Below are 15421 nucleotides of genomic sequence, written 5' to 3'. Positions count from 1 at the left end.
ATCACCTACAATGACTGAATGGATAATATACCCCACGAGAAGAGCACCATTGTGAAGATATGACAGAGGCCAGTGTACACAACTAATTAACAGAAGAAAAGACATGCTATCCAAAGAGTTATCTATCCTGTGTCTGGCAGAGGGCTGGCTCAGATTACATCGTTAGCCACTAGCAACTGTTGCTATGTAAGCCAGTCTTTTTTTCATCTGAGCTAGTTTCTCTCTATTCTCAGCTCCTTGGAAACCACAGGGTTGTCATGGTAGCTGTTCTCAAGGAGAATGGAGTGAAAGGATGCTGGTAACACCCTGTTTCTTTTTTTTTTTTTTTTTTAATGAGGTGTAAGGCTAGGTGCTCCCTCTGTCTACACAGACACTATGCTCCTTTTTGCTATAAGTAAGTTTGGCTAAGTTAGGGCTTAAATAGGCCTTCGCCATTGGGGTCAGTGCTCTCTTTCTATAGGTGAAAGATCCTTGCTTTGACCCCCTTTCCCAGCTGCCATAGGTAGATTTGGGCAAATGCTTTTATTGTTTTACTGGCCTTCTTCTTCCTCCTCCTCCTCTTCCTCTTCCTCCTCCTCCTTTTCTTCTTCTTCTTCTTCTTCTTCTTCTTCTTCTTCTTCTTCTTCTTCTTCTTCTTCTTCTTCTTCTGTCTTCAGTGGTAATAGGTAGAAAAGACTGAGTTCTCTGTTTTGCACATCAAGGAGAATATATTTTGTCCCTATAGTGGCAATGGGGCCAGGTACATTCCTTCTATCTGCCTGATCATCTTTCTTTCCATTCTGTTTCCATAAGTGGAAGTGCTCTTTGAGAAGAAAACACTCCCTGGTCCTCAAGAGATGCTTGAAAGTTGAATTAGAGCCTTCATTTCTTTGTGATTTACAGTTGGGGGGTCACCATCTTAAGCATTTCCCATTTCTAACAGGAACCAGTTGTGAAGCAAAATGACTAAAAAGGTACATAAGATGGGAGAGTCCACAGAGAGACATCAATCACAAGACTGTCCTTTCTTGTTACACTCATCAAGTAAGAAGAGGGCCAGTCAGTGGCAAAGGCAAAGAGTTAACATGGGAGATGCATCAATGTAGGCTGTGTGGTTAGAGCCTCGCTATTAGAGAAAGGGAAATTTCTACAGGCAATCAGAACTTGGTGCCTCGGCCCATGAGTTTAAGGACGGCAAAGTTGTAAGTGGCAGCGATCATGAAGGTGAGCTGTAGGGAACAGACAAGAGAATAGGAGTGAGAGTAGAAAAGGAAGGTCTCTCCTTCCAACCATTTTGGGAAAAAAGAAAATACAAAGTAAAATTATAGCTAAATAAAGGAAAAACCTGTGTTTTATAAAAACCAGCATGTCCCAGGCTTTCCTTCCAATGGCCCCAGAGAACCAATTTGACAGGATTTATTCCATACTTGTGCTTGGCCTTGCATTGAGTTTTCCTTAGGAAAGTGAACAATTCATGTGCTCTGCCATCATCCTACCCACATGTCTGAGTGACCTGGAATCATAGGGTGCTTGCTGCAGCCACACCATGCCATATGGATCTCCAGTGCTTACTGCAGCAATTTATTTTACAAAATGAGAAACAACCAGACTTTATAAAAATATCAGCAGTAGGGGCCAGGAGTTCCATGAACTTATTCTTGAACATAACCACTTATTCAATGACTTCAGATTAAGTGCTTCAGCCTCCATTGCCCTGGGTGTTTAATGTGAACAATGAATGTGCTACATTGATACTGTGCTGTATAATATGACTTGAGACATAGAATTACATTATAGTAATAATAATTTTCATACTGTTAGGAGGCTCTTCTTTTATTTTTAGAAGAATAACTAAAACCCTTGGAAAGTGTCCAAGATGGAGTCAGAGTTACAGTATATAATATTCTAGACTTTGGAACAGTATGTTTAGTAATGTTTCAATTGTTTCTGACACTGATCTGACCAGAATGTGTTGGGAATTAACTGCAATGCATGACTACAAAGCATTTGGCAATACTGCATGCTCTGTAAATGCTAAATATTATCATTCTTGACTATGAATCTCTTACCTCTTTTCCTTCACGTCAATTTTCTTCTTCCTGTCTAATTTCTGAAGATTTTATGCCTTGCTAACCCAAAGTATGCAGTTTCTAAACTTCGCTGTCGCTTTCCAGTAGCTTCTCTCCACATTTTAAGGTAAGAAAGAGTCTATCTTTTTTACTTCCAGCATAGCTGGACCCCAGCTACCTCAGGACCATTTATTTGCCAAGATCATTTAAAGATACTCACCAGTGAAACCAGTGTGGCTGCAGCCCCCACAAATGCAGCAATAAACAGATGGAAGGTCATTTGGAACTGTGAGAAAATATAAAAAGAAGAACTGTTTCTTACAACAGCAAAAATATGTTCTGCTGTAGATCATGAATGCAGCTTCCTGAATATGTGTTTATATCTTTCTGTGTGTTAATTCTGCATCTCTTAATTGTCACTTCCCTGAGTGGAGGTCTTCCCTTCCATTCTTCAGTGTACATCAAAATACCTAACCCCATAGCACCGAGAACACAGAATACTCATGAAATACTCAAAATATTTTAATCGACTCTTGCATTAAAATTGTGCCCTGGATCCCAAAATTTAAAATCAACATTTTGTTTTCAAGTAAATTATTCCCTCCCTTCTTCCTCAGAATTACTTTTATTTCTCTCCTTTATTTGTGTATAATATCTATTCTTAATACAGTGTTTTCTTTTCTCAAATGTACAGTTTTTACTTCTCCTTAGAGATTGAGAAGTTCCAAACAGAAAATATGTTGTAAAACCTATAAATATCTCTATGCATTACCCATTTTCTTCATAAGGTTTTTAAATAAAAGAACACTTTAATTTGGGAGATTTTATCATTAAGCTCTATACCTAAAGCTACAAATTTCTCTTTTATGGCAGGAAGTCTTGGAATGGAAGGTTTTCAATGCAGTTCTAGGTAACAGATATTTTACCATCTACCATATTTCCCCATGTATAAGGTGCACCTTTATTCAAAATATGTAGGGTCTAAAAACTGGATGCATCTTATACAGTGGTTGTAGATTTTTTTACTTGCATTTCCCACTTTTTCATGCTTGTTTTTATGCTCATTGTTGAAGACAGTTGATTCGCCATCAGACACAAATGAGGACAAGCTAATGGATGGGAATTTTGACAGTAATGAGGAGTTGTATGAATTTTATAATGAATAACACTTGAGTTCAATAACGTTATGTAATACTTTTTTTCTTCTTCAAATTTCAGCCCCCAAAATTAAGGTGCGTATTATACATGGGAGCGTCTTAATCATAGGGGAATATGGTATGGTCACTGGCTCAGGCATACTAACACAATATTTTATGGAAGACAATCTGTTAACTCAAAATCCAGCAAAGATAAACTGCGATCCTTAAAATTAAAGGCCATGAGTACAAATTTGTTTTTTACTAGCCATTCCACTTTAAGGTAACCCAGAAGGCCTACTCACCTCAGCTGTTTTGCAGATGGACAGAAGGTTAGAGCCACACACCTTGCCAGGGAAAGCATTCCATGGAAGAACACCTAAGTAAGACACACAAGTCAACCAAAATGAGCTTCACAGAGTGAAGGGATTACATGGAGACTTTTCTTCAGAGCCCTTCTTCCATATTTAATCATCCTGGCTGAAGATTTAGATCCTATTAACAATCAGAACCCTCTTTTCTAAAGATTTACCAAAAAATAGAAGGTGGTATTGAGCACTTGTGAAATCTCGTGTTTGTTATTGAAATGTACTGCTTCTGGGTTGAAAACAGCAGTCAAATAAAGTAGAGCAGTGTGTACAGCCAAGAAATCTCCCCCCACTTCCAAGAAGTTTCCTTTCAAAAGAAGAAGTCTCTCCATTTTAAGTGGAGCAGAATTAACAAACTATGATCCACGCATCCCTTTTATTTTCCCCCGCAAATTACCACCCTCCTTACCCTAAGTAACAACCAAATTTATAGTGCTTCCATAAGAGGGTTGAAGATTCAAGACACCCATGCACTAACTCACCATACATTCTGGCATCAGCACAGAGGCTGCCTATACTGGCAGAGGTCTTGCTGGGGAAGGCAATGGACTGGCAAGTGGTCCAGGTGTTGAAGTAAATGTATACAGGCACAGCAGAACAGGCAAACACCAAAAGCCACACAATGGTCAGGGCATAGGTGATGCCCACAAACTAAAACAATTGACATGGAGGGGTTAGAAATGAACATTACTAGCTTGTACACATTGAAACACAACTGGGAGATCCTGGAGTGGCATGTGCCAGAAATGGAACCAGATTCCAGGGCTCTCCACCAAATGAAATTAGTAAGCAGGGCATTTCTGCCAAATGTCATTGGCAGTATCTACTAGAGAACTGGCCCTGAGTGTAACGGAGGGTGGCAGGAATGGGTTGGGGTTGGAGTGAGAAGGATCCCTGGGTTAGAGAGGCTTCAGGAGAATTGTTGGGCAGATAAGGTGTGAAGAAATCAAAATTGATCTTGAAAGAAAGTCGTGCCATTTCGTGCCTTAGGCTGAGCTTAGACAATGTTTCCTGTCATGGGACTTTTGATCTCTAGTCATTGAACAAAGCCAATAATTTAAATTTTAGATTATAAAAAAAACTTTTCTAAGCCAAATGTTGGCCACAACAGACAGCCATCAAAGGACCTTTAACTCTAAATACTGAAAACCAATATGTGCCTCAGCATAAGCATGGATAACCCTCAATCAAATATGAAGTATTAAACATCCAGATTTACCTTAGTTCCCTCTGGGACCTCCAAAGTGTAGGATCCCAGAATATTGTGGATTCAGCCTTGGACTCAATTATTTAATTGCCATGATGATCCACCCTCTTTCTCAGATAAACTACCTATGTCTCAGTCCCATAGGTAGCATTTTAGACTCTTGGGCAGTCAGATATATTCTTGTTGTGGTCCCTCCCAGGAAGGGAGTAAAGGGATACCAACAGATGGCTTAGAAAAAGTCTGTACAAAGCATCCCACAAAACTCATGCTTTTCATTTTGAGATGAAAATTTCTAGGAAACTTTTCAAAGATAAGGCTAAGCCGGCTGGGCACCACGTTCTTCCTGACCTCGTTCGGCTGTAGCCATCACTTCCTCACTAAAAGGCCAGGCACCTGGAAAGGACCCAGCCTTAGGTGAGGGTGAGGCCACAGACTCACGCCCAATTGTCCCCCACCCCTTGTTATTGCCACAAAATCCTGAGGATGATCACCTTGTCGGGATGTCCTAGCCATTTTCCCAAACAATGACACACCCGCTCCAAAGAATGAGCTTGATGTTGGCCTCTGGAACCCCTCCCCTTCTGGCCCCCTGTTACCGTTGCGCTCAGGCCCTTGCCGCAGATGGTGGTCTTGTAGTCGCCAAAGATCTGCCTGACTGCACCGGTGGTGTAGAAGCCCTCAGCCAGCAGGAGGGCCCCATAAAGGAAGAAGAAAGAGGCAGTTCCATAGATGACATACTGGAAGGCATGGATCCTGCATTACAGACAAATGAGACCACAGAAGCTTATTAATTGAGGAACCAGTTCCCTTCTTGCATAAGTGAGGTGAACACTTGAGTGGGCATCTGAACAAAGCTAGGGAATGTTTAGCAGGATCGCTAGGCTCCACCTCTGTGCTTCCATCTTATCTGAATTGAAGTAAAAGAAGACAGGGAGTATGTGGCCAGAAGCACATTCTGCTCCACCCAAACTTTGCCTACCCTTTGACCTGAACAACCATATTCTCTTCTGCCTGACCTCAGAGATGCTCCGTCAGAAGAGAGAGGAGTGAGGAGCTGGACAAGAAGAAGGATAAAAGAACAGTAGTCTAACTAGCTCTAAATATAGGAGAAGTTAGTACAGAGCTTGAGCAGACTTGAGTGGCAGTTCAAACCAAGAGCAGTGGCCCTACTCTATTCAATCATTATGCCTCCCCTGAGTTCTCTATACCTACTACTTCAGAGGCTCCAACTCAGTGAATGTTAACCCAACTGAACAAAAGTTAGAACGCATGGGAGAAAACAAGGGTTGGGGAAGTGGGTTGGGAGGCAGGCTTTGTACTTTCCCCTTATTTAGGGGTTCAGATGTGGCATAGGTGGAATCTGCTCAAAGCAAAGACTCAGGAATCTTTTATGGTGCTATACCAATCCCTTACTTGTCATTAAGGGATTTATGAGTTCCGTATCTCCAAGATGGAAAGAAGGAAAAGAGAGGGGTTTGTGTGGGATGACAAGGACTTACACATTGATGAGATACTCATAGTCCTGGTAGTTTTTGGAGAAATAAGTCTCAATTAGTTTTTCTGTACCAGTGAGGGCTTCATGTCCACAACCACAGAACAGTGCCACTCCAAAGAAACACAATCCAGTGGCCACCAAGGAGGCAAAGGGGGCCCCTACAAGACATCTTGCACAGCACTCTAACAAACCTGGGGAAGAAGGAAGGGAAACAATCAGGGGTGTACAACGGAAAAGTCATGCTACTCATACCTCTTGGCCAGTCCAATCAGGCTCCAGGCTCGTATGAATGGATGAAGTGTCACCCCAGAGTCCAACGTAGGAAAGTCTAAAGCTTTAGGCTTTTGAAATGTGAGATAGACTCCCAAACTAGATATTTTTTCCATTCTTGAAAATAAATCCTTACCTTTAATTCCCAAAATTTATAGCGTTTTTTAAACAACAAATAATTCAAGTAGCAAGCCAGAGAGATTACGCAATCATTTTCTCCTGTCTTATCATTCTGATTTATTTGCTTTAGTCATTCATCGACTCTTATGCAGTACTTAGTATGTGCTTAATATTGTGTTAAGTGTTACATGAGATGTGAAGACATAAAAGATTCAGCCACATGAGAATCTTGTTTACTGAGGAAGAATAAGTTAGGTATATCTAATATTTTCAACTAACAATTCCACACAAAGAAGTGGTCACAAATGGTTAATGTACTTAGAGTTCCAAGAAGAAACAAATGCAGTGCAGATATATCAGTCGTATCAGACAAGATTTGGGCCTTGAAGAGCATTCCACTTTGGGGAGCTTGGAAATTGCATGCTCTTGAATATTCCTGAATATTGTGTGAATGTGCTGCATGTAATGTTTGATTATTCTTAGTCTAGATATGTAGAGAGCAGTTTAAAGGAATAAAAGGAAATGACAGATGATATGAGATGGTAATAGGAGGATTACTATTATTATTCCCAGTAATAAAAATGCCTAATGATGTTTAGTATTTTCAATGGCTGATTTGTCCCCAACCTCAGTCTAACACTACACTTCTGTCAAAACAGCTACAGAGACTTTGTATAAGTCAGCAAAGCATGAAACGTCTTTCTGGAGTGACAAAAACACACCACAGCCTGGGAGCACAGGTGTCTTAAAGTGCTAACAGTCTCTGAGATCCGCAGACCTGCTGGGAAACAAGAAAGATGCACAAGAAGTCACAGGCTCTGAGAGCAGTTGTGCCCCAAGTACTAGGACTACACACTCTAAGGTGCACGTGGAATAAAACTCAACAGATTTCAAGTAGATAGAGAAAGGATGGCTCCCTCTGACCATCTTTTATATATTTCTTTATATAATTATATATATAAATTTTATATATATACACATATACAAATATACACATTGATTTTAAATATCTATTCATATATAATATATAGATACGATATATGAATTGTTCTGTATCTTTGTACATTACTATAGGTATGTATGAATTATCTATATACACACAAATAATCAGCAAGTGTGCTGAAAAACTGATATTTTTGAAGATCATGTTGAGACTTCCTATAAAAAGAAAATATATTGTATATATTATTTTTAGTTTTGGATTTTTATACAAAGCTCACTTGTCTATCCCAGGGTACCAGGGACTGGGGGAGTCCTTTGCCTAACTCTTTTAATAGTAGTATTGTTTCTTTTTAGTCCTGAGTGCTTGACCATCTGGTGATTTGCATGGCTCAATTTCATCAATGTGAGCAGATTCTGAAAGACAAAATCATTTCTATCATGGGAAAGTTGAGATAGAGGCATTTGTCTCTTTCCCAGAGCCACAGAATGAATGAGTTCTATACCCACCATACCTTAAAATGACAACCTTTCCTTGGTCCTCAAAGAACTTCTTCCTCAATGATTCTTATATATCACAACAGAGATTAGGCTTGGAAGTCTAAGCCAAGCAAAGTAAGTAGTTTACATTTGTAGCTAAACAAAATTTCTTTTCTTTTCCAAGAATTGAAGCACTGCTTTCAGAAAACATGGCCTCTATTGGAAGCAATTTGTGGCTGTGCTGCCATAAGTGAAGGCAGAGTTTACTCAGCACGAACTTGGCAATAGTGCTTGGTAATGGTGTCTCATTAGAGCTGGCCCATGTGGTGTGTGTGTGCGCGTTTGTGTGCATGTGTGTGTGTGTGTGTGTGTTCATGGGTGTAAACACATGCATGTATATACCAGAGAGAAAAACATAGCATTTGAAATTGATCATTATTCTCAGGAAACACTCCAGAAATTGATCTTCCTGTTTCACAACAGTTTAAGATACTGGATGCATCCTGTAAGTCAAGAAAAGGAGCTTGGAAATAAACAGTGATGCTATTTTCCTTCTCTGCTTGTCCAACTCTTCCCCACCCCCAAACTCTTAGGCTCTTGTAGTAAAGAAGGTCTCTGAAGTTTGGGGGTGGGAGAGGGAAAGGCCAGTGACCCCACTGTTCCCTCTCTCCCTACCAGAGGGTCAGGGCTTGGACAGAGCCCTCCATAGCTTTCCTAGACAAAGAAGCCTTGTTTTTCCCAGAGATCTCAGGAGCCTCATTGATATTCTGCAGGGGCCCACAGGCCTGGGGATAGGGAGGGGGTCAGACTGAGGGAACAATGACCAAACTGTTTGTTTAGAGTAAGGAGAACCATCCACCCTGGCAAGTGACTATCCTGTGCCCACTCACTCACCCTAGCTTTTTCTTCCTAGGAAAGGCTAAATGGTGGTTCAGGTGTGATCAGGAATGGAGGAATTTGAACTCTTGTCAGCCAGAGAATTCCACTCTTAAGTTTCAGCTGATGCCCCTCGAGGGTTGTAAAGATGAAGGAAAATCCTCTTTAGTGTATCTAATCCCTTGATCATCATACACATAACCAGGGAGTGTAATCTGTATGGTTCTTACTATGTGATAAAGGGCTAAACCTTGGGAGCAACTCTGAGTCACCAATTGCTATTCTTCCTTTCTACATCCATTTTTACTCCATTTTCTTAGAGCTCAAATAACTTAGCAAGTCCTTTTCTGGTCTACTGCCACTCAAAGCAGGGGGGAGGGAGGGTATAGGCTTTAATGAATCTCTAACATGAAGTCAGAAATAAATAGCTCCAGATAAATCTATCACTGCTGAACTATAAACAGTTCAACAATATCAGCATAAACATCAGAGGTCCATCTCTTCACAATTGAAATAAAATGTTTGTTCTAGGGGCATTTATGTTCATCAGAAGTGAAGACTCTGTCGATCTGTCCAAGTAAAAAATCAAATTTTGTGTTACACTTGGGAAAAACACAGAACATGCAAGAAATTGCATTTTCATCAAAGTAGCTGACAAGCAAAACATTCTTAGAAAGTTCCACTGGGTTCACTTTCATTTTTCACAGCTCCCCAAAAATGTCTATGGGAATTTGGGAACAAGAGCTTAAAGCCACAGGTTCGCCATTTCAGAATCCTTCATGGTTAGAAGGGTACTGGTGTGATTCAGGAAGGCTGTGAGGGATTCTGGAGAGTTCTTTGTCTCTCTCAAGAGGCAGTTTCACATTTTCCAGGCTAAGTACTGCCTGCAACATAGTAAGGCTGACATTAAAAAAAAATACTATAATATATAGTAATAATATTACCCAATGCAACTCAGTTGGATTAAACTTATTAACTTTGATGAAAGGTCATGAGAAAAATAATCACCCTTCCCAATGTTTTCTTTTCATTTTTGTTTATATGGATTCAGTACAGTTATTAAGCACATTAGCAGTAACCTAGATCCTATGAGAAAGAAAAGGAAATTATAATGCCCAGTCCCTTTCTTCAAAGACCTTTCAGTCTTGCTGGGAAAAACAAACTTATGTATGGTAATTAAAAATCAAAACTATCTATCACCTTGTGTTAAAATGTATATAACAAAGTCCTGCAGACAAAATGTAAGCAAGGGGGAAAATATTCAGTGTTGGCTAGATTTAGCTACAAACTCCCAAAACTAGTCTAATCAATCTGTGGTTGAACTTCAAGCCCTTCTCACCAATGGTCTTCACAGGAGTCTGACAAAGATTGACAGGACTGTTGTAACTCTTATCCAGAACCATGTCCATCCAAGAGATTGTGTTGATTCTGATGCTGTCTCTTTAAGCAAGCACCAAGAGCTCCCAAACCCTCCTTCCTTTCTCATGCCTGGGCACGCCTCAAGGACCAGTTCTATGATGGAAATTCAGTGTGAATCTGGGAACTTATCAAAGGGAGGAGAGGAAGGGCTTCATCGAAAAGGATGGTAGAAAGAGACCAATTGTGCCTTGTACAATTCCCACCCTGTCCTTTCAATCCAACTGACAAAGGGAGAGATAGAATCCTATACAATAGAGCTAAACAACAGGCAGGCTCATTGAGTAAAAAACTGGCCCTATCTTTCTCAGTCTCTAATCTGCACTACAGTCTTACCCTCCTCTCAGAACCCACCCCTTAACCTCACCCCATGAACAGAGGCTTCCTTGATCAGGGCCCATAAGCAGTTGACAGGGCCAAGATGCTAGAACAGCCGTGACTGGTACTGGAGATGGAGGAGGATCAGTGGGTGGGTTCTAGGAGTAAAACAACAACCATCAGGAGGTACCAGCGACAAAGACTTTTGCTTCTGTCTTTACCCTCATCAGACAAAGCCCTGTTTATAATCTTATCTTTCCTACATGAAATCAGCCCTTATACCACATTCAAAGGCTGGAAAGGGGCCCTGCAGCCACTGAGGCATAGAAATCCAAGCCCACTGAATAGACAAATCATGTGGACAGAGTTAAATCAAAAAAGAATCTCAGCCTCTTATTTGAACAGGTATTACTATTACCATGGCAACAGCAGCTGGACCAGCTTGTTTCCTATACTCTCTGTTCCTCTCCAATACACACACAGAGAGAGAGAGAGAGAGAGAGAGAGAGAGAGAGAGAGAGAGAGAGAGAGAGAGAATTTATTCCCAAACATTAGGAAGCTGGGGTAAAAACTTGATTGTTACACTCTATCCATGATACACTGTCCACCTTGCCCTCATATGGGAAGGTGAAAAACAAGCAACTTACATTAAGCTAAGAGACAACAGCTTCCATACCTTATCCCTTAAGTCAGTCTCCTACCAATTTCTCCTCTCTTTTTGGTTGAACTGTACAGCTGTTCTGAGGAACTTCGTTGTCTTCCTTGGGTTATCACTAATTCTTTTTCAGAATCTTGCCTGGCATAGAGCTCAAAGGCCAGCACAGAGCTGAGAGATCACCTTTAGGACCATTTAAAAGTAGCCAGGGAAGAATTAATCCATCAGTACTCACTGAGTTTTCAGTGTAAGTTTGACACTGGGTAGGCCCTGAGAATGGGAAAGGAAGGAAAGACCTCTCTGTTTGCCAGTCATGGCTGATGTGACCCTTCCTGATCACCTTACCCTGACTAGATCTTCCCTGAACTTGAATTTCTGTGGGCAAGGAGGGCATTTCTACTGTTGCTTTCTTTAAAGACTAGGAACTATACCCTGATGATGGTTTTCAGGGCTTCAGGATAACACACAAGAAAAGCAGCAAGAAAAAAAATAAAAAAGATGCCACTGGCTGGGGTTCAGCCTTGATGTGTTTGAAGACTATTATTTTCCCTCCCACCCATCTCCCAGGGGTTTCTTGAGCTTTGTTACTACTTAGATAGCTTTGAGAAAGTAGTTCCAGTTGTCAGACTATTGAGTAAACTGGCTTTCTTAGCAGAGCCAGAATGAAAGCCTCTTGAAGCAGAGCAGATTTTTACTTGCTGGCTCTCCAAGAGCTTCTCTAACTCTACAAGTCCAGGGTGAAGAGTGGGGTGCAGAATATATAGTACATGATCATTTCAGTAACTGTCTCTAAGAAGATTAAGTGAATGTGCTGATTTGGATACGGTTTCTTTTTAGCTCCTGGCATTCTTGCAGCAATCTTGGCAATCAGGGTGGGATTCAGTTAGTCCTCAGGCATTTTGTAAAACTGGACCCCTTTTCTGCCTCCACACTTTTCACTTGGGTTCACTTACTCTTAGCCAGCCAAAACTATACTGCTTGGCAAACAGCCACCTTTGGAGGGAAACATCACATTCTGGTTACTAGGGTAACAGCCACTGTTCTCAGACACCAGGCTTACAGGAGCCAACATTTTGCTGTTTCGTAATGACATTGTGTTACTGAGCAGAAAATAATCAGCTACTGCTTTTTGGCTTTTTTCCGGTTCCATTGTTATACCAAAGACTCATTCGGAACATTGTCCTCCCAAGTCAGGACAAGGTTTAAAGAACTATCATTTTTCTCATAAATATTTTGTGCAGACACTATGAATTCAGTGTTTCTCTTTACTTCAAATCCTACAGGATTCTATATGGTTGAAGTAATGAGCTCCCTGTTCCTGGAGGTGACTAAGAACAAGCTATAGGAACATTTAATTAGCTATTGTAACAGAGACTAACGTATTAGATTTGGTTCACACAGCCTCTAAAGTTTCTTCCAACAACAGATTCCATGATATAATTTGTCCACTTCAATTGTTAAACAGCCACACACTTTCATCCCCTGAAGAAGCAATATTCAGCATTCTTCTTTACTCCCTCTCCATTTTTAAATCACAACCTACCCAAATAGCTGCTCTGACATCAGGTATGTTTTCTAATGAAACCTTGGTCAGGAATTGAGTTTCTCCAACATTCACCTCTCACCTGGCCACACTCAATTAGTCAAATGATTCTTTCGCAAGTACACAAAGTACAGACAGAGAAAATCCAATCACTTTGGAAAAAATAAGAGTCAGCTTATACATGAGTAATTGTATAATAATTGGTATTATCATGATTTATTGGTTATAGAGCTTGGCCATTTTCAAAGGACTTTCACACCATTATTATTTAATTTTCACAACCTTGAAAGTAGACAAAACAGTTATTATGATCTCCATCTTCCAGATGAAGAAGTGATAATTCACAATGACCTCCCCAAGGTTACAAAGTTCATATATGGCAGATCTGGGATTTAAACTTGATTGTATTGACTTCTAATTCAGTGCTCTGCCCTATTAATTATCCTACCTGAATACATGCTGAAAAGAGCTCTCTCAATGTTTCAGGATAAAACAACCTAAGGGCTGACACCAGCTTAATAGAGTTGAAAACCTATTTTCCTGGATGCTACTGGAGTCTTCTAGGTACTACATTTGATGGTGAATACACAGAACAATTGATTCTCATTTTATTTAACATGCATTCAAGCTGTTACTCTTGTTTTGCCACATGTGAGCAATGTCTACATGTCTCTGTGGCATCCTGTATAGACAAAGACCTTTGTACTCTACACACCTTGCTCTGAGTAGACACTACCAAAGACCATACCTCATATTTCTCTCTTTGTTCATGGAACCTGGAGAAGCCCTCAGTACTCAAACAAGTCAACAAGAGACCTCTGGTTCCAGCAGCATCTTTGTCATAACAGGGATTTAGAGTTTGGGCTATGCCTTCAGGAAGGCTAAGTCTGGTATTTGCTAGATATGGCCACCCATACATGTACACACACACACACACACACACACACACACACCTACTTATATGCATTCGTTACGGTAAAACCATTGAAGACTTTATCTTCACTTTCTGAACTCAAGATTGGCTTCCTTGGCCATGTCCAAGCCTGAGTCCATCTTGCCTAATTTCTCAATTTTCTACTGTTGTCAAACAGGGTCCAGATTTTGTATCAAGCAATCAGTTATTTAGTACATCTGAGGAGTACCCAACAATCAGTTGCCTCCAGCAGAACCAGGAATGTCAGCTGACCTGGCCATTACCAGGGCCTGGGAACCAGAGGAGAAGAGAAGGTAGAAGAAAGTGAGTGCGTAGGAAGACACATGACCACAACCAGCTTACTGGACACTCTCACCAAGGACCTGTAGGATTCTCCACATGCTGTTGGAATTCTTTGGCAATAAAGCATCGATCTCAATACAGCATAGAAGGAGTTAATTTAATTGAGTTCTAAGGAATTAAAAAGAAAACAAGTGCCAAAACACAACTTTATTTAAACCATTGAAAACCCAAACCCCAAAGTTGGAAAATCTCTTCACATTCCTGTGCCTGTTTAAATCTTATGTGCTAAAGTTTTGAAACTCACCCATGTCTTTGGGACTCTGACTCCAACTGTAGCCGGCTGGCTAGTCTGCTTTGCGGCTAACTTTGTTCAGCTGGAAGGATCCTGGTCTCTCCAGTCTCCTTCTTCGGTCCTTTACTTTTTCTCTCTGAGTATCTTTGTCCTCTTCTCCAGCAATGAAAAGGGCTTTCTGATTGACAGCCAACCCCCTTAAAGGGACAGGCCCGCTTTCCTCCTCCTCTCCTCCTCCCCTTCTCCTCCCCTTGTCCCCACCTCCTCAGGGATACTCCCTTCTCTAAGGACTTCATCTTCTCTTTTCTGCCTTTCACTGACAATATTTTTTCTGTTTTTCTAAGACTTGCCTATGTAGAATTTCATTTTGCTGTAGAGACATCTGGAAATATGGTTTGAGGTTGGAATTGAAAAACAAAGTTCCTGGAAGCCTTCAACTGTACTTGGATCTAGTAGGTATAGGATGTGGCTACACAAATGTCAAAAATCCATGGAAGTGGTAGCTCTGAGGAGGGGGTCAAGGTCAAGACCTAATGTTATCTTACAGAGCCTTTCCAACTCTGTCCCCAACCCCAACCGCCATGTACAGCTGTCCCTTGGCCTTGTCCACCTTTCCCCTTATCCACTCCTTGGCAAATAAGCACTTTCTCCTACCCAGCTTCAGAAACACAAAAGAGAAAAAAAAAACTTGTCTTTTAAAATAATATCCTCTAAATCCTCCAACTGAATGAAGACAAAATACAAGTTGTTGATTCCATGAACAGATTGTGTCCAAGCAAGGTGAGGCTAGCATTGTATAATTTTATCAAGAGGATAACAAAGACCCAGGAAGGGGGTGAAGGTTCACCAAAGACACTAAAGAAAAGATCAGAGCAAGGAATGTAGGTGATTTCCAAGGAAGATAATTCACTTTGAGACAAGTCAAGAATATGATCTGGGAATCAGGTAGTCAATATCCCATCCTAAGAATGTAGTATCATCAGAGAACTAAGGTTAGGCTGGTGAGAGGCAGGGAGGACATGGGTTGGGTTGAAGCAGCGGA

The 15421-nt window shown here is 40.8% G+C and overlaps 1 protein-coding gene across 2 annotated transcripts; it reads right to left on the bottom strand.

Annotated features, from left to right (window-relative positions):
* Nucleotides 1-309: 309 nt before the first annotated feature.
* Nucleotides 310-14546, bottom strand: PLP1 (proteolipid protein 1). Of its 2 annotated transcripts, none has more exons than XM_066249615.1 (7): nucleotides 14392-14546; nucleotides 6259-6445; nucleotides 5251-5512; nucleotides 4035-4203; nucleotides 3490-3563; nucleotides 2269-2334; nucleotides 310-1208 (listed from the first exon to the last, which is right to left on the bottom strand). In XM_066249615.1, exons 1-7 carry the CDS (start codon nucleotides 14393-14395, stop codon nucleotides 1137-1139), a joined length of 834 nt encoding a protein of 277 aa, XP_066105712.1. In that variant the 5' UTR covers nucleotides 14396-14546; the 3' UTR covers nucleotides 310-1136. The 2 variants fall into 2 exon arrangements, with proteins under 2 accessions (XP_066105712.1, XP_066105713.1); XM_066249616.1 differs by having other exon boundaries at nucleotides 5356-5512.
* Nucleotides 14547-15421: the final 875 nt, after the last annotated feature.

The sequence above is a fragment of the Saccopteryx bilineata genome, chromosome X (genome assembly GCF_036850765.1).
Source record: "Saccopteryx bilineata isolate mSacBil1 chromosome X, mSacBil1_pri_phased_curated, whole genome shotgun sequence".
Taxonomy (NCBI): domain Eukaryota; kingdom Metazoa; phylum Chordata; class Mammalia; order Chiroptera; family Emballonuridae; genus Saccopteryx; species Saccopteryx bilineata.
Note: the sequence above shows the minus strand (reverse complement) of the source record. Positions and strands in the feature narration are given on the sequence as shown.

What these genes read in the sequence shown, in the direction of transcription:
- PLP1 (XM_066249615.1), bottom strand. An exon ending in TGCTGATGCCAGAATGTATG is followed by an intron (nt 3,564 to 4,034) that starts GTGAGTTAGTGC and finishes TGTCTTACTTAG; the next exon opens with GTGTTCTTCCATGGAATGCT. An exon ending in CAGCCACACTGGTTTCACTG is followed by an intron (nt 1,209 to 2,268) that starts GTGAGTATCTTT and finishes TGTTCCCTACAG; the next exon opens with CTCACCTTCATGATCGCTGC.